The sequence below is a fragment of the Pholis gunnellus genome (assembly GCF_910591455.1).
Source record: "Pholis gunnellus genome assembly, chromosome: 21".
NCBI lineage: Eukaryota > Metazoa > Chordata > Actinopteri > Perciformes > Pholidae > Pholis > Pholis gunnellus.
This window is the reverse complement of record NC_136548.1, coordinates 11,421,751-11,439,628: the sequence shown is the minus strand read 5'-3', so window position 1 is coordinate 11,439,628 and position 17,878 is coordinate 11,421,751. Positions and strand designations below refer to the sequence as shown.

General features: G+C 41.6%; 2 protein-coding genes across 3 annotated transcripts in view; both read left to right on the top strand.

Annotated features, from left to right (window-relative positions):
- dnmbp (dynamin binding protein) overlaps nucleotides 1–12,121 on the top strand; it is a 46,701-nt gene extending 34,580 nt beyond the window's left edge. For both annotated transcript variants that reach the window (XM_079182521.1, XM_079182522.1), the window contains 13 exons: nucleotides 4,200–4,414; nucleotides 4,898–4,997; nucleotides 5,313–5,460; nucleotides 6,751–6,768; nucleotides 7,707–7,906; nucleotides 7,998–8,128; nucleotides 8,217–8,321; nucleotides 8,698–8,826; nucleotides 8,939–9,274; nucleotides 9,397–9,582; nucleotides 9,697–9,895; nucleotides 10,009–10,694; nucleotides 11,003–12,121. In XM_079182521.1, coding sequence (XP_079038647.1) covers nucleotides 4,200–4,414; nucleotides 4,898–4,997; nucleotides 5,313–5,460; nucleotides 6,751–6,768; nucleotides 7,707–7,906; nucleotides 7,998–8,128; nucleotides 8,217–8,321; nucleotides 8,698–8,826; nucleotides 8,939–9,274; nucleotides 9,397–9,582; nucleotides 9,697–9,895; nucleotides 10,009–10,694; nucleotides 11,003–11,188 — 2,639 coding nt within the window. In that variant the 3' untranslated portion in view covers nucleotides 11,189–12,121. The remainder of the gene's footprint in view (nucleotides 1–4,199; nucleotides 4,415–4,897; nucleotides 4,998–5,312; nucleotides 5,461–6,750; nucleotides 6,769–7,706; nucleotides 7,907–7,997; nucleotides 8,129–8,216; nucleotides 8,322–8,697; nucleotides 8,827–8,938; nucleotides 9,275–9,396; nucleotides 9,583–9,696; nucleotides 9,896–10,008; nucleotides 10,695–11,002) is intronic.
- Nucleotides 12,122–13,273: 1,152 nt separating this feature from the next.
- habp2 (hyaluronan binding protein 2) lies at nucleotides 13,274–17,500 on the top strand. The gene is made up of 11 exons (XM_079182217.1): nucleotides 13,274–13,365; nucleotides 13,567–13,677; nucleotides 14,134–14,250; nucleotides 14,392–14,508; nucleotides 14,598–14,772; nucleotides 15,132–15,223; nucleotides 15,307–15,562; nucleotides 15,670–15,812; nucleotides 15,925–16,062; nucleotides 16,870–17,012; nucleotides 17,114–17,500. The coding sequence occupies exons 1-11, from the start codon at nucleotides 13,353–13,355 to the stop codon at nucleotides 17,270–17,272; spliced, it is 1,464 nt and encodes a 487-aa protein (XP_079038343.1). The 5' UTR covers nucleotides 13,274–13,352; the 3' UTR covers nucleotides 17,273–17,500.
- Nucleotides 17,501–17,878: the final 378 nt, after the last annotated feature.

Below are 17,878 nucleotides of genomic sequence, written 5' to 3'. Positions count from 1 at the left end.
AATATCTGAAATACGACATTCAATTAGATGCCTTTTAACAAATAGATTAATTAAGCTCAGTATTGAATCTCATGTGACACCTGATGGTGCGTAAACAGGTGAAGGACAGACAACCAACATGTGGAGTCAGGATATAAAGTTAGCCACAGCAAAGATGTTTGTCATGTCAGACATAAACTTTAAAAGAGGCGAGGATAGAGGCTAGCGTAGCAGGTGCATTGTCCCAATGCCACACTACATACTAGCCAACACCGTGTACTATGTCCATTAGTATGTAGTGTGGTTGGGATGCAGCGTGTTGAAGCAGGACACCTGTTTTCTCATCTCATTCGAAGCAACAAGCAGCGACGGTCCAGCTCCAGGTTTTATTCTCTGCCAGAGTGGTCGTCCTCCGTGGTGTCTGTGCGTGTAAGTGTGTGTGCGTGTGTGTGTGTGTGTGTGTGTGTGTTTAATGATGGTGGGTTCCCATCCATTCTCATGGTAATTGGAGGTCTGGAATGGAGTTTCTGCAGCGGGACACGCAGTCCTCTACAAGGCTCAGGAGCTGGACTTCAGATTGACAATGGACTATCGTAGAATGGGTGTCGTTGTTTGAACCACTATGTGTGTGTGTGTGTAGGGGTGTGTGCTTGTTTTTGAAGGGGTTTGAAGAAAGTTCCGAGCAGCAGGTGCGTGAAACCCTTGCGTCTTCTCTTTTTGTCTGTGTACGGGGCAGCGAATTATAGTGCATTGGAGAGAGCAAACATTACAAGGGATATTCTCCCGAAAATTCATTGTTTCTTTTGTGAATCCAAATGAATATTATGAACATCATCGCATGCATTAAAGCAGGCGAAGCTGGAAAAAGTGGTAAAAGTTAAGTAAAACTTTCGTTCGGTCAAACGAACGAAAAACACAGGCTATCATATAAATTAGACAATGCATATTAACCATAAGTCACAGTCACAATCTCACTAATCTTTGGTCAACCTTAAGCAATGCATTCTGACTGGGCTGTTCTTTGATTGCGCCACCAGATATGCACCGTTGTCTTTTGTTAAATCCTCGATGACCCGTGCTGATGTGTCAGTGTGTGACTATAACTGCAGTCATACTGAGTGTTGGAAGATTGGAGGTGTGGCGCACCGATTTATAGTGCTATTAAGCACACTCCCTGTTGTGGCCGTCCCAGAGATCCAGGCTGCGGTGTATTTTTAACTATAAGCTTAGTGTTGTGGAACATAAAGGAGTGGTGATGGCAATCAAGTGGTTTTAACTTCAACATTTTTAAAATTGTCTGAGCATCAGAGCCTCATCGACAGCGTCAATGGATTTAATAATCAGTTCTCATCCCCTGTATTACCCATAACCCCCCCCCCCCCCCTATATACCAAGACATTACACAGGCGTGTCTTTGTTTTATTATTCCAAACTCTCTAACATGTGTAACCAGGTCAGCGCTCATTCATTAACCCTCCTGCTGCCTGCTTTCTGTGCTGACACCTCCTAGCCCCCTGCAGAGTCATGATCCCTGTTTTTCCTCTTCTGGATGTTTGCTCCCCATAAAGAGTTGATCGTACAGTTACATCCATGTCACTTCTTCAGTATGTGTGTGTGTGGGTGATTAAATATACTGTATGCATCCACGGCTTATTGTATTAAGTACAACACATAATGATCCCGCAAAACATACGCACCCAGATCTAATCAAACAGTTTTCTTCTAATCAAACATGTTTTGTTGTTGTTTGCACTGATTGATTAATCTCAGATTGTTGGCATCCAGTCACGGGTGTGTGATTCATTAGATGCTAATGCTTCATTAGAAGTGATTGTTAAGTGGGTGTTTCCTGTTACTGCAGACTGAGTGACACGGGCAGATCCAGTTCCACAGGCTGACAGTGTTATGTTCCACCTCATGTTACGGGAACCTGCGATTGCGTGATTGGCTAATTAATGTAATGTATTTCTTTCAAAACCAGTAATCAGATAAAGAATATTTTTGAATAAATTCTCAAACACTAAAAATCACAGTTTGCAGTAGTTACAACAGATTTGAAATGAATGAGGTGTATTATAGTTCAAGCCTTTTGGTGTGTGTGTGTGTGTGTGTGTTTGTGCAAACAAGATGCCTGTACCCTCCATCTATACAATAATACTTCACAGAACAAAGAAAAGTGGAATTTCATAGAAGTGGGTCACATTCTGGTCATGTTGTTTCGCAGGTTGGTTATGATGGAAATAGCTGCGTATTTAACCATGTGAAGTGGAGCATGTGATGTAATTGTGTGTGTGTGTGTGTGTGTGTGTGTGTGGAGGATCAAACATGGGAATGAGCCGATTGATTCCAATTATATTCTGAGTCTTTTGTTTTCAGCCTCTCTTTGTGTTGTGTTGCTACTGTATGACTTTTAAAACCCATTAGTGAGCTACTTTCTCACCAGTGGGGAAATGCTGGAGTAATGTCAGTTGGCAGAGCAGCAGTGACGGGGAGAAAAGCTCCTCTGAGTCGAGCTTTAGCCAAGTCACGTGAAGAAAGAAAGATGAGGTCAGGGTGGAGGGGGGGGGAGACAAAAGGCAGGTGGCCCGAGGATCAGACACACAGTCGGGTCATGAAATAAAAATCTTTGTTTGCATCAAAATGTAAAAAGCTTTGCAACTAAGTTTTGCAAGGTCTTACGTTTGATCTTAACTCGATACTCTCGTGAGAAGTGCTCACAGTTTGGATCAAAAATTTCAAATAACTGCTTTTATGTGATTCAAACAAAACTGTGACGGTGCAACAGGTGTGTGTGTGTGTGTGTGTGTGTGGCATGTAAGTATTTTCAAGTGCATGGTGTAATGAGGGTAAGCAGAGTTAACTTCATTAGCCCCTGACAGCATCTGTTCAAGGAGCAAGGGTGACGTCACCGTCGTCCGTCAACACAACGCAGCACATATTGCTTCCTCTGCTACTGAGATGTAACAGAACTAGAGCAGTGTTTTCCTCTCCACAGATTCATTCATGGTAATTTATCACACTGATCCAATCAAAATATATCAATCTAACTTGTAGCACACGTGTTTCTGCTGCTTCAGAACACTTCGTAGTCACACTTCCAGGATAAGGCTGCTAATAATCTATATTTTGTCCACAAATCCATGAAGAGACATTAACACGGTGTTAGTCCGTCTCATGAGACTTTATGACCACCTTAGACATTTGTTCCTACTGAATTCGTAAATCTTAAACAATGGGCCTTGAATAAAAACTCTCCGAATTTATAGAGCGTAACTTATATTATAAAACTGCAGGTTTTCGCAAACGTTACTTAAACAGGAGTACATTTTGGGGGACTTTTTTCAGCTGCAGATTTGGTGCATGCGTGTATGTGGGATTGATGTTCATGGTAATAAAGGAACATGTCAGCAAGTCCCAACAGTGTGGCTTAATTGATTTGATGAGTTTTTGGACGGCAATGGAGGTCGATGGCACAAAGGACTAAGCTCAGACTTTGGATACACAAACAATTCAGTTTTCTTTTCATGGGATTTGTTGACAATAACAGAAGAATATCACGAGACATCTCCTTTCAACCTAAGAGCTTCATGTCTCACTTTAGAAACATATACAACATGTATCATCACTCTCCAGTGCTGTTATCTCTTTTTTACCCTCCGTCCCCCTCTAACTGCCCCTTCTTCAATGCCTGCTCGGTCCCTGAGAGCCTGTACGTCTGTAGTTGCTGTCACAGGCCATTGTGCCACACACAAAGAGCCTGAGTCCACTCCAGTTTTGGGTCCATTCATAAAAAGCAGTGGTGCATGAACCAGGCTCTCCCTCCAGTCCCAGGCACCCCCAGAGATCAGCCCTCTGGGAGTGAGAGGACAGACATTGATCAAAAGCTAGTCAGACAAGAGGAAGAGTAAAGGGTGGGCTGGGTGGGTGGGCGGGCAGGAGTATGTTTGGAAACAATGAATGGAGACATGGGCTGGGAACGTTTTTCTATTTCCCTTTTTATACTCTGTTATCTTTAGAATAATCCCTTTGTGTTTTTTGTTCCAACAAGCTTTGTGTTTGTGCCAATTTCATGGCAGCTAATCAGCAGAAGTTGATAGATTGATCCTAAATACTGCTTATTAAAAATATTACAATGATAAAAGAGAAGATTAACATTGAAAACCATTTTCAGTTCAGTTTAGACGGAGCCTAAATCTCGTCTCCTTTCCCTGTCTCCCCAGAGATGACGCTCCTGTCGTCCCAGCCCAAACCGCTAGACTCAACCCCGACCTCGGACTCGACCCCCGCCGCCGGCACAGGCACCGAGGATCCCGAGCTGAGGATGCTGGAGAAGAGGTCAAAGGTCATCGAGGAGCTGCTGCAGACTGAGAAGGACTACATCAAAGACCTGCAGATGTGTGTCGAGGAGATCATCGAGCCCCTGCAGAGGAAGCAGGTAAAGAGATGTTAGACGCAGGGGAGGTGGCGTACGTTAAGAGCATGGCTCGAAATATAGTAGAAAACACTGTTAGTCTGAAACACTGTAAAATATGGGTTTGTTTTCATTTTACAAGGGATGGTGTCACTTTCTCTACAGCACAGCACACAAACGTTTATTTTAACACACTTATATTTCATATGTTTGGATTTGTGGGGTTATGTTGATACGAGGTGCCTCTGAAATATTATTCAGCTCCAAGAGAAACAGATAGAGTTTTACTGAGACAACAAGGGCAAAGAGAAAACATCAGATCATTTAAAGTGACAGTTTTGAGCATATTTGGGATGTGATTTCATTTTTTAGGCTTCTAAATTAAGTCTATTGAAACAAAACATAACCGGGATGCTTCAAAAGAAAAACATAAAGTGTTTTTTCACTGAACAGCACAGAGGAACTTTTATCACTGTTTTAAAACTGTCTATCTGCATTTCCTAAAAGGTGAAGAATGTGGACTTTGACGGGCTCTTTGGCAACATCAGCTCAGTGATCGACTTGTCACAACGCCTGTTTGAAACACTGCAGGACACAGACTCTATTGGTAAGAAGCCAGTTTTTAAAAGATGCATATCCTATGACGCAAGTCTTTTACCGGCGACTTCTTCCTCCTTGCTGTGCTTTGTACTTTATTCACGTTTCAACCATAAACTATCATCTGTCAAATATCAAGACTTTGAACGTTGAAATCGTTTGAGGAAGTTTAATTCATAGTTGAGGTTTCCCCCAAATTGATATGTCTGCAGACTTACTCATCTTTTTTGTCTGTTTGGGTGTAAGTATCCTCCTCCTTCTTCCTCTCTTGTTTCCCTTTTTAAATGAACACATGACCTTACGTTTCTCTTCCCTCTGGTCTCAGGAACGATATTCCTTGACTTCAAAGCGGAGCTGGAAGACGTTTACAAGATCTACTGCCAGAACCATGATGATGCCATCTCTCTGCTCGAGAGTTACGAGAAGGACGAAAACATCCAGTGTCACGTGTTGGAGTGTCTGGAGAGACTGAGGTGAGTCACTGAGAGGAGGGAAATGTGTCTGAAAAAGGGGGTCGCTCACTAGTTTTAGAGTTCAGCTTGGACCTGTGTGTTTCACTTTAAAAACAATCTTTTGCACTTGAGTTACCAACGATTTGCATGTTTGTGTGTGTAAAAGCATGAGAACATGAAAGCAAGAGTGGCCACTAATATAAATATTCAGTTGAAATAAAACATGAACCATAAAAGGTTATGGATCACTTATTGTTTGTAGTAATGGCAGCTGTATTGTTCCAGCATGCGTTATATGAAACCCTTTTCAAAATGTCACTTTAAACAGGTTTTACAGTAGAATAATAACTTTGAAATGGAGTTTGTAGACATGTAAGGCACTGCAGTCACGTTGTAAATGAGTTCAAGACCACAGTGAGGTCTCCTTTAGCTGATAGTCGCATGGATTTAATTTATGACGGGGATTCTTCAGCAGACTTTGAACTATGATTCATGGGCAAGTTTTGATAGAGAAGGTGCCGTTGCTGTAAATCTTTAAACATAAGAAGGACCTTTTCAGTCCGTGGAAATACCTTTACTCCACTCCTGCTGTGTGCATGCAACACATGGAACCCTATTAGATGAAGCAGTTTGACTGCTCCTCAGTGAAGTAGTGCAGTGACAAAAATGTGCCCTCTCTAGTTTCACCTGTCTAGTTTCACCATCAGTGACTCATACATTCGACTTTACGCTGTTGTAAATTAAAGTCAGCAATCCGTGTTTGAAGATAAACACAGGTTTTGTTTGACCAGAAGCTGTAGAAAAAAAAGGGTTCTGGTTCCAAGAGGGAGTCTTCTTAAACAAAAGGATCAGGAGCTTGTACAGCTGCGTGTGCTGTCAACCCTTTGTTTAGATGTACTTTTGCTCTTGAAATACAGTTTTCCTGTCTTTTTGTAAGTTAACCACAATGTTGCAATCGTCTTTTCTAAAGTGTGTCTGCGTATGTTGCAGCCCTTTGAGCTCTAAAAAGGTCACGTGTTCTGCCACCTACTAGAAACTGCCAGGTTTTACTGCCACACTGGGCTTCTGTCCAGCTTCAAGAGACAATTCACAAAACAAAACCATAACAACCGTGGGTGCAGCTGGCTTGACTTTTTTATTGACCTCGCAAAGTTCAAGTCAATTGTGTGGATTTAGTCTCTGCATACGCGTACTGCGGAATTTAACACTTGTGGAAAAATGTGACATTCATGAAAATTATCATCAGGTCCTAGGTTTTTTAAATCCTGTTTTTGTTATCTTTCTATCTCTTTCCAATCTTCCCTTCAACAGGGCCATGTATCGCGAGTGGTAAGTCTCCATAACGAGTGTTGTCATGATTTCCAGCATGAGAATCGCATGCCTTTTGCTCACTAACCCCCCCCTGGAAATTACCTCTGTGTGTGTGTGTGTGTCTGTGTGCACTGAGTGTGGAGGATTCTTAAAACATCTATGCTGCCATTTCAATTCTCTCTGCTTGACTGAGATGAACTCATATTTTATTGTTTGTGTTTTTGCACGTGCATGTGAATTCTGCACACTGTGAAGAGAAATATGCATCCTCTTCTGTGGACATGCAAAGTAATTGTTGATTCTGGGAAACATCTAATGCCATCTTCTGGATTAAAACAGCAACAGCATTTTTGCATTAACTGATCTTTTCTCAATATTATGAGAATGTTGTTACATGAAGTGTTGAAAGTTCTCTTTATGGGGAATAGAGAAAATCTGGTCACCAAAAATCCACCTCTAACACCATAAATAATATGAAAAATATGTGTTTTGACATGTTTTACTGTTTGGAAAGTGGAAATGGGTTCATCTTGAATTTGATAATAAGATGCCATAAATCAAACACTAATTTATTATCCTTGTTATGTTAATAGCAAGAATTTATCTTTTAATAATGAGAAAAGATTTCTACTTTAGAAGAAAGTGATCACACAACCAGTTGAGTTGGTTGCTCAATGAATTTGTCCTCTCGATCGCATTAAAAGCTAAGCAAATCAATATTCTTGTTCATGGTGCCTTCCCTGTTCTTTTATGTCTCCCCAAAACTGTATTGATCATCGTCAGAATATGTGAATATGTGATGATGGTTACATATCATTGGATCATGTGTTACATGACCATGGGAACATAAATCAATAGCTGTGACTGTGATAGTGGCATGAGAGTCTCTCACTCTTCACATATTCTCATTTTCCCCGACAACCAAACACTATCTGCTGTCTCCGTCCCTTCTTCAGGGGGAAAACAAATTACATCAACCTCGGCTCTTTCTTAATCAAGCCGGTGCAGCGGGTGATGCGTTACCCGCTGCTGCTGATGGAGCTGCTGGGGGCCACGCCGGAGAGCCACCACGACCGGCCCCAGCTGACTCAAGCTCTGCTGGCCATCAAAGAGATCAACGTAAACATCAATGAGTACAAGCGCAGGAAGGACCTTGGTAAAAAAAAAAAAAATACTTAAAGTCTGCTGTTTTGGAAAAGTATTTATCCAGTACAGAGTCTGAACTGTCTTCCCTCTGCTGCCCACAGTGGTTAAGTACAGGAAAGTCGACGAGGACACGTTCATCGACAAGATCTCCAAGCTGAGCATGCACTCCATTATCAAAAAATCCAACCGCGTCAGCAGCCACCTCAAACACCTCACCGGGATTTCACCCCAGGTACATCACTGCTCATTTTGCCAACCCGAGTGGTGTTGTGCATGAAAACGTCATGCTGGTTCTGATCTCTTTCTACCTTTGTCCTCAGATTAAAGATGAAGCGTTTGATGAGGCTGAGAAGAAGTTCAGGCTGCAGGAGAGACTCATCAAGTCTTTTATCCGGGACATTTCCCTGTACCTGCAACATATACGGGTAGGAGCATTGAACAGGAACAACTAAACTGAGTGTCTTTTGTTCTTTAGACCATATCAGAAGTAGATCAACTTAGAAATACACACTGTGTCTGATTCATGCCATTTTGATTGCAAATTCTACATGTATTTATATCATTTATACTGATATGACTCAGTATTATATTAAGCTTATGAGACTTTTGTTCATAAAAATAGTACTGTAAAGAATTTTTTTAATTTGCAGAAGGGAACAATTTTAAATGTATTTAATTTAATGCAATTAACATAATCAGTGCATTCAACACATATTCCACTTAAGTGTATATATAAATATTTTGTCTTGAACTACTTGTATTTTTGAACAACATGGATTGCAATACAATGCATCTCTCTAGGAATCAGCATCTGTAAAGGTCTTGGCAGCCATCAGCTTCTGTGACATCTACACAGAGCGAAGTGTCCTCGACCCCGAGCGCTTCCAGAGAGCTCACCGCAGCATCAGCGACAAACAGTTCACACAATTTGTAAGTCTTCTTCCTCTGTTTTTGCCTCACTTAGTTGTTGTAAAAGTGCATTGGGAATGACCTCTGATCACATCACATTGTCTGTCAACCCTCTTCCCCATTCCCTGAGCAGAAGGAGCGCACAGAGGCCTTAGTCATCAACCCGCTCACCCAGCTCCTCCTCATGTTCGCCGGGCCGCACAAACTCATCCAAAAGCGCTTCGACAAGCTGCTGGACTACGACAACTGCAAGGAGCGCGCTGACCGACTCAAGGACCGCCGTGTACAGGATGAGCTGCAGGCGGCGCGCAACAACTACGAGGCGCTCAACGCCCAACTTCTGGACGAGCTCCCCAAGTTCCACGGTGCAGCAGAGGAGCTGTTGACTGGCTGCGTGAGAGCTTTCGCTCAATCCCAGAAGCACTTCACGAAAACGACACTGGGAGAGCTGAGGCCCCTCCTCCAGGCCGTGAGTAACTTTGTTTACGAGGGTTTTGAAGGAAAAGGGACATTTTCTTATGAATAGGGGGAACTGATTAGAAAACCTTTTTTTTTAAATAACTCAGACTGTTTCTTTACCTTTGTCTCCAGTTTTCTAGCAAAGCTGGCACAGAGGGCAACCTGATCGCCAAGTTCCAAGAAGAGTACGGTCGAGTTCTCCAACTTCTGCAGAGCTTTAGCTTCTGCCCAGAGAACCTCCCTCCAGCCACCTCCGCAAAAAAGACCTTAGAGAAGAAGACTCTTGAGAAGCAGATCTCTAAAAAGCTGCTGGCGCCTGTGAGTGGAGCTCTCATTCCATTTGTGCCATACCTTATGATTAATGACACATGTAATGAATAATGCACGAGGAGATCGTGATCTAACCGTGAGTCTTGTCCTGGTCGCTTTCAGCCCAACCACATCATGCAGACCGATGAGCACCGTGCAGGACTTCTGGTACGCTATGGTCCCGAGAAACTTTTCCAGGCAGAGAGAAACTTTAATGCAGCGCAGGATCTGGACATCTCTATACTAGAAGGAGACCTTGTGGGTGTCATCAAGCAGCAGGACCCCATGGGTAGCAACAACCGCTGGCTAATTGATAATGGAGGTAGGTCATTTGTGCTGCAAGTACTGTACGGTTTTTAATTTATCATATTTTGACTTGTGACACATCAATAAAATCTATTTCCATGTCTTCTCTTGCTTTTTTTTGTTTTGCAGCCGGCAATGGCTTTGTGTACAGCTCCTTCCTCAAACCCTACAATCCACGCAGGAGCCATTCAGACGTCTCCATCGAGAGCCAATCGTCTAATGAGTCAGGCTACGGCGGCTCCTCGCCTGTTTTCTCCCGCCAAAACAGCAACAGCACACTGACCTTTAACCAGGACGCGGCCACCGTCAGCTTTTCCACATCGCAGCCCCAAACTCATTCATCGCCGCACCCGTCGCTAGACTCTGCCTCATCTCGTAGGAGTCAGCACAGAGATGCACCCAACCTTGAGTCTGCCAGTCAGAGCAACTCCATAAACTCCTCGCCGAGAAATCCCTCAAATCGCAAGGAATACTCAGACCAAACGCATCGGAATTCCTCCGGTCACAGAGACACGGAGCCTTCCTACCGGCATTCAGGCAATCACAGAGACACGTACGATGCGAGTTACGCAAGTCTGAGCAGCCACAAAGAAATGTCGGACCTCTCGGAGACAGATTCTTATTCTTCACTCAGAAACAATCGCTCACAGCGGTATGGACACACGGACAAAACCTACAGCTCATACCAGTGGAAAAATGGAGATAGTAGTGGCCAGAAGAAAGGTTCTAACTCCAGAGAGGAGTACATCGAGCCGGAGCCGGAGCCAGAACCAGAACCAGAACCAGAAGATGAGAGTGAATTAGATAGTCATCAGGTGAGATTTAGTGTGACTGCTCAAACATTTACCATAACAAAACAAGGGCAGACCATTTATTAAATTGACTGTAGTAACTAGCATTAAACTTTAATGTGAGTTATTCTGATGAGTGAGTATCCCATTTGTATAAACACGAAACAATCCTGGTAAACATTGGTGCAGTGGGGTGTGCAGTGCTGTCTGTCACGGCCATCCTTCATCCTACCACCAGATGGGCCAAACATGTTAATCAATTCTGCTTTTAAATTAGAAAAAGATAAAACACAAACTAACGATGACATTGTTTGTATTCATTTGTTTTTCAGATTTACTACGCTCTCTACTCTTTCGACGCCCGTTGTCCCAATGAACTGAGCATCTCAGCCAATCAGCGGCTGCGGATACTGGAGTTCAAGGACATGAACGGCAACGGTGACTGGTGGCTGGGGGAGGCAGGAGGCCGGCGAGGTTACGTGCCTTCCAACTACATCCGCAAATCAGAATATACATGAAGCAAGTCTTATCCTGAGACTGTACTTGGACTTGGAAGAAGTCTCACTCTGCGAGCAGACAGAACAAAACGTCGAACAAGCATCTGTGACTTATTTTTGATCTGTTGTCATGGACTTTGATAGTGAGAAGGACTGACTATTGCTGCTGACTCTGCTCCTAAAAGTTAGCATTATATGCCCATATTTATAGTCTTTTTATATTATTTTTACTTACTGGAAACTGCACCCTACTCCCTCTTGTTTCCAGGGGAAAACCTGTGAATTGCACCAGATTGTTTGCCATATTCTCTGGTGCTGAAGACAGTGAATTGTATGTTTAAGAGAACATTCTTAAAGGTTAGCGCATTGGGAGATTGCAATGGAAATATGAATGTTTTGGGTTCAGACAGGTTCTTCTCAACAATCACCAAGTGGTATGTAAACAGACTGAGCTTAGCACTGTGTTAAGGACTTGTTTCTGCATGTGGTTCATTACGCCACTAGAATGACGAATGAGTATTAGATGAATCTATACCATACAGTTCAACAATCAAGGTTTGAGGCACTTATGATGATTATCCAGTGGTTGCAAGTTTTGAAGTGTCTGTGCAGCCATCAAGAAGTATTTGGAGTGTTGTATGATATGAATATAGACCATATGAATTAAATGCCAGGGTAAAGCATATGGCATATGGCATATGATAAAGTGTTTACTAGCACTCCACTTGTCAATAACCTGAGTACACTTTTTAACTGAGTTGACACTGTGCAAACAGGCGATGACCCAGTGTACCTGTAAGAGGAGGGTAACGAACAGCAAGAGCAAGATTGTGGTCTGATCTGAACTCTGACTTCTCCACATTCTGTACATTATATATAGTGCTGTTCATTGAGAATATGCTATTGCACCCACTGTAAAGTGATCACTGAATAAAAAAACAGCTCAGCTAACAAATCAAAGTCCGACTGAATGTTTTTGTTTGATTTTCCTCTGCTGTGCAAGATCAGGGTCATTCCAGTTGTAGGTTTGTTAATGACAAATAACAAAGTGATGTAAGCTGCCAGTAGTTAACAAAGATAGACTTTTAAAATCTAGACTTTCAGCTGTTTTACCATGCAATAATAATGCACATTTTACAAAGAAAAACATGCTTACTGTGTTCAAATGTGATACATTGCATATCTGTGCAAGCTCATGTTTATGCATTGTTGTGTTAACATGAAACTAAGAGTGGTTGCTTGGAAGAAAGCAAAACAACATTTATACTATCTAAAAACTAATATTCTCTTTAAGAAGGAAAACTATTAACTAAAACACCAGTATGGTCCCTTTAATTATAGTAGCATTACTTTCACATTTTAATAGTCGTGCAGTATGTTACAGCATAATAGGAATTTGTAAAAATGTATGTACAGTGCATTACTGAGTCATGGTATTTTACATATTGTAAAACATTAAGCATTTCATAAAAATTGTAAATTGTAGACCAGAGTTTGTGATAAAACTTCAGCTGTTCGCTTTAGCGAAGCAATTCCCTTCTTACATATTGAAAAAACACTCAGTAATGTTGACAAAAATCAAACCTGATGACTACAAACTATTTACAGAAGATATGAGGGAGAACTTTACACAGTGCGTTTTTAACATGCAACTCTTGTAAAATCAATGTAGCGTACTAATGATTAACAGGTGGGTGGCGTCTTCTGGGGTCTCTGTGTTTGTGAGAGATTATTTAGGACTGTCGGTGCAAAAAGAATACCATAGACGTTCACTGGTCCCATCATGGCCAGGGTCTACATCAACACTGTCTGCTTCATAGCTTTAATCGCTGCCCTCGGACAGGACTTGTATGTAAGTATTTGAGTTAAGAGTTAAGAGTTTCTCTGAAACATGGAATCTCCATTTTTATTAATATTTTGGAAGAGATGCAAAACTTAAACTGAGTCAACTTAATAAAGAATGTTTTGTTTTTCACAGGTTTTCACAGAAATAGATGACTCTTTAGGTAAAAAAAAACAACTTAATTATACTTTGCTGTAAACTAAAACTTGACTCAGTCTTTCATGACTGGAATGCCTAAATGCCTCTTTTTCCCTCACAGATTATGATTATTATTACGATTACACCCCCGACATCCCTGCAGAAGACTTTGATTTGTCTCTAGATGACTGGTTATATGAACTCATGGATTTCACAGGTAAATTACTTCTGGTTTGATTGCCTGTATTTGCTGAACGCATGCAGTAGTTTAACTAAGTCAGATATCCCCTCTGCCTCACAATGTATTGATCGAGACATCCACTGATGCAGACATAATCAATTGCTCTTTGTGGTAACTGGTGAGACTTCATGTTAGGTCTTTACTGCAAACATTTGATGTGTTTCTGTCTTCATTTAGATGCCTGTGATCCAAACCCATGTTTTAACGGAGCGAGCTGTGACCACGCTGCTGATGGGAGCTTCAGATGTTTGTGCCCTGAGCCGTACTCAGGGAAGACGTGTCAGACAAGTATGACTGAGATCAAGTATAGGAGAGCCTTAATTATAATATTCAATGTTTTGCACTTAAAGGCTAACCTAATGAATTCTGAGATTTAAGGTAAAAGCATCATGATACCTGGAGAATAATAATTTCACAGATTTTACTTTTTTCCTTTTGTTTCAGCTTTAAGTTAAAGCTACTTTGTAGAGGATTAAAATAAATATGACTTGTATGCCTCCCAGTAGTAACAAAAAGACCGTGTTAGCAATATAAGTAGAAAAATGCACAATGCAGACAATTAATACAAAACGATGTTAAGCAGAAAGTTAACACACAACATAAAATTGCTTTACAGAAAACAGGTAAAACTAGGAGGCTGATAAACAGACAAAAAGCTAAGCAAATGAGAGCAGACAAAGCAATAGTGATAGCAGGTCTACATGTACTATTACATGTAAACTAAATGCACCGTGTGTTTTTCAGTGACTAATGTTTGCAAGAACGTGAAATGTGGCCATGGAAGCTGTGTGGTCACATCTGCTGCTCCATTCTACGAGTGCAAGTGCAAGCATCCATACAAACCACCCAACTGCACTAAAGGTCTGATTAGAAATTCATATTGGAATATAGAGCAGCATGTTATTGATTTAGTTTTCTCATTATATTACACTCACAAAGTCATATTGCATCGATGCCTTTAAACTGGACATCATAAGCTGATTTTCTTGCCTGTGTTCACAGCTTCTCGCTGCAGGCCCAATCCCTGTCAGAATGGAGGCTCTTGCATGAAGGGTCCCAAAGGCTCCTCCTTCCAATGTTCTTGTCCTCATGGATATAGTGGAAAGTTCTGCGAAGTTGGTGAATACAATTCTCTCTCTGTCCTAAATAGAAAAAACACACATATGTGTGTTTTGGCAAAAAAAAGAAAATTGATTTTTTTGCCCTAGGACCAAACGACTGTTACCAAGAGGATGGAGAGTTTTACCGCGGCATGGTGAGTGTAACAGTTGAAGGGGAAGAGTGTCTGGACTGGAATTCCTATTTCATCGTGCAGAAAGGATGGTCAGATCCCATCAAACAGTATCCAGGCTTTGATGGAATTGGACCACACAGTTACTGCAGGTGAGGAGTTGTCTTGTGTAAATATTGCACATGTACTTCATGTTGACATTACCATGTTTGTCTGTCTGTAAATGTCAATACAGTACATGTGAGGCACCTACTGTTTATGTAACCTTGCGTTTAGTGATGAACTCTGCAGCTTCTTCAAAGCCGTTCTTAGTAACTCTTGGCACGCTTTCAAAGGGTCAGTAACTGGTTTGTTAAGTTAATCAAAGTCTTTTTTACACAGTAAGTAATAGGCTGTTAAAATTCAGAGTCAAGAAAAACTTTTGGGCCGCCAGGTTGTAACTTTTTTTTTTAATGTATAATTTAATGCTATTGAGCTTTTAAATACGCGTTTTAAAATCTCTGTATTCAAGGAACCCTGATGGAGATGATCAGCCCTGGTGCTATATCAACAAAAACGGCACACTGAAGTGGAAATTTTGTAACGTTAGGAAATGTTCCGGAGGTAAAACAAACACACACACACACACACACACACACACAGAGAAAGATCCTGGCCTCCGCATATCTCATTTTGATCCCTCCCAGCACCAGCCACCCCACCGCCCATTCATGAAATAGATCCGACTCCAGCCAAGCCGGACGTCCCTGCTGCCCAGTTCTCCCAGTGTGGGATGCCCAACCCCGGGAAAAGGATCATTAGAGGGCTGAAGTCTCCTCCTGGGGCTAATCCTTGGCAGGTTTCCCTACAGATCAGATCCAAAGGCTCCTCAGATCCCTTCAAACACTGGTGTGGAGGCATCCTCATCGAGTCCTGCTGGGTACTGACTGCTGCACACTGCATGTAAGCTCCAGTGTTGATTTGATGTATTAAAGCAGTTTCAGATGTGAATTCATTCATTACATGGACACACACCTGACCTTTGTTTAACTCTTTTGGTGTTTGTCCAGTAAAAGTGGAGTGGAAATGCAGGTGATGCTGGGAGGAGTGGACCTAGAGAAGGATGAAATATACGAACAGGTCATTCCTGTGGAGAAGGCCATCGTGCATGAGGATTACAGGGAGTCCACCGTCGCTCTTCATAATGATATTGGTGAGGTGCAATGATAGTTGCATATATAAATGTAATTATTGATTGTACGTAAAAATGGAAGTTAAATGTACTGGTAATGCATCGTTCTTTGCGTTGTGCTTCTCCTGTGCAGCCATGCTTCAGCTGAAAGTCATGGACAGACCGTACTGTGCCAAAGAGACCCGCTATGTAAAGACAGCCTGCCTGTCAAACCAGCTCTTCAACAGCGGGACGGAGTGTGTGATCTCAGGATGGGGTGAGACTGAAAATAGTAAGTATCATTTTTATTTTGCACCGTCTATTACAGACTGTTTAACAAACTGTTTTGCATGTCTGTCATACTGTCATAACATCATGATCAGTTTAAGTTAAGAAGGTCAGCTTTTGCAGATTGGTAGTTGATATTTAGTCAAAACGAATAAAGTATATTTGATTTGAACAAAAAAAACTGGCCAGTTATGAGATTAAACCAATAAAATGGAAAATGTTTTGGACTTTGGCAGCTCATGGATATTCATCCAATTCACCTAGACCTATGTCACGCATTTACATCGGAAAACAGGGTCACGTATTTTTGCTCGTTCATTTTTGGTTTCAAGTGCTGTAATATTAATACTTTATTTATAGAGTTTTCTTTTACAAACTGATGACAAAGAAGAAGCACTGTATTATTGAATAGATTGAAAAGAAATTGCTGAAAAAATAAACAGTAACTTACATACTCAATAGCCACAGGAGCTAAATTAAAGTCGGCTTCACAGAGCCCTTCAAATATTTGATATTGCATCAGATTTAGGTTTGATCACTAGTGAAGAATGTGATCATATCTGATGCGAGGACAAACAATAATAAAGTGTTGAGTTTAAAAGACAAACGTGCCTGCAGAACCTGACATATTTGTCAACATTCATGATATTTCAAATTAAGCAATTTATGAGTATATACTGAAGCAGTAGAACACCCACATTAACGACATGAAAGCGGTTTCTTTCTCGAACTATATCCCTTAAGGCTTAACGTGTCATTCAATGCATTTGAACACACAGTCAGTTTGATTCGACTCTCCGCCTTCTCTCAGAATACCATTCAAACCAGCTGCTGCAAGCTCGTGTTCGCCTGATCTCTCAGGAGAAATGTAAAGCTCCCCATGTTTACGGAGACGCTCTGGACGACAGCATGTTATGTGCAGGCTACCTAAGTGGAGGTGTTGACTCCTGCCAGGTCTGTGAGATGTGATTTCTTATTTATTTACATTATATATTCTTGTAACTGTATTCATGAGAATAAAGAAAAGAGATAATGACTCCTCTCTGTCCCTGCAGGGTGACTCTGGTGGCCCTCTGGTGTGTAAGCGCAATGGGACCCACCATATTGCTGGTGTTGTGAGCTGGGGCCACGGCTGCGCCAAGAAGAACAAGCCCGGTGTCTACGCCAACGCCGGCAGATTTGTTGACTGGATCACTCGTCATTTACTCTTATAAGGATATACATGCTCCCATAATGTATATGAGAATTTCTGACATGATGCCACTGACTCTGTAATGTTCTGAGATCTCCGTGCCCAGAGTGCCAAACTTGTGACACGTTACCTCACAGGCGTGCCAAGATTTCAGCTGATAGGGAACAAGTTCCCAACCATATAATACTGAAATATTTACTTTTGTGAAACAATCTCAAGTATCTTTACAATGAAACATCTTTAATAATGAAAAAATGCCTCTCGAATGATATTAAATGTATCTTCAGCAACAAACGACTCTTTGATAATGAGGAATGTGTACAAAGGGGGTTTCATCAAAGCCTGCGGGCTAGATTTTGCGGTTATCGTTAGGCAAGCACAAACTCTTGCACAAATAGCACTAAGGTCTGTCCTGATGCAGGTAACCTAGAGGAAAGGTGTTCTTTAATATTTTATTCATTGGGTTAAAGTATTGTGTTCTGGACCTCAATTAAGAGTTTGAGTGAATAGGTAAACATTTGAAAAGGGGGGACTAGACAGGGTTGTAAAATGCATGAATACAAATTGGAGGTTTTATTTGTGGGTTGATGGCTGTCTCAACTGGACGAGGAGTAGGACAAGTGTACTA

What these genes read in the sequence shown, in the direction of transcription:
- habp2 (XM_079182217.1), top strand. An exon ending in ATGGGGTGAGACTGAAAATA is followed by an intron (nt 16,063 to 16,869) that starts GTAAGTATCATT and finishes GCCTTCTCTCAG; the next exon opens with AATACCATTCAAACCAGCTG. An exon ending in GAGGTGTTGACTCCTGCCAG is followed by an intron (nt 17,013 to 17,113) that starts GTCTGTGAGATG and finishes CTGTCCCTGCAG; the next exon opens with GGTGACTCTGGTGGCCCTCT.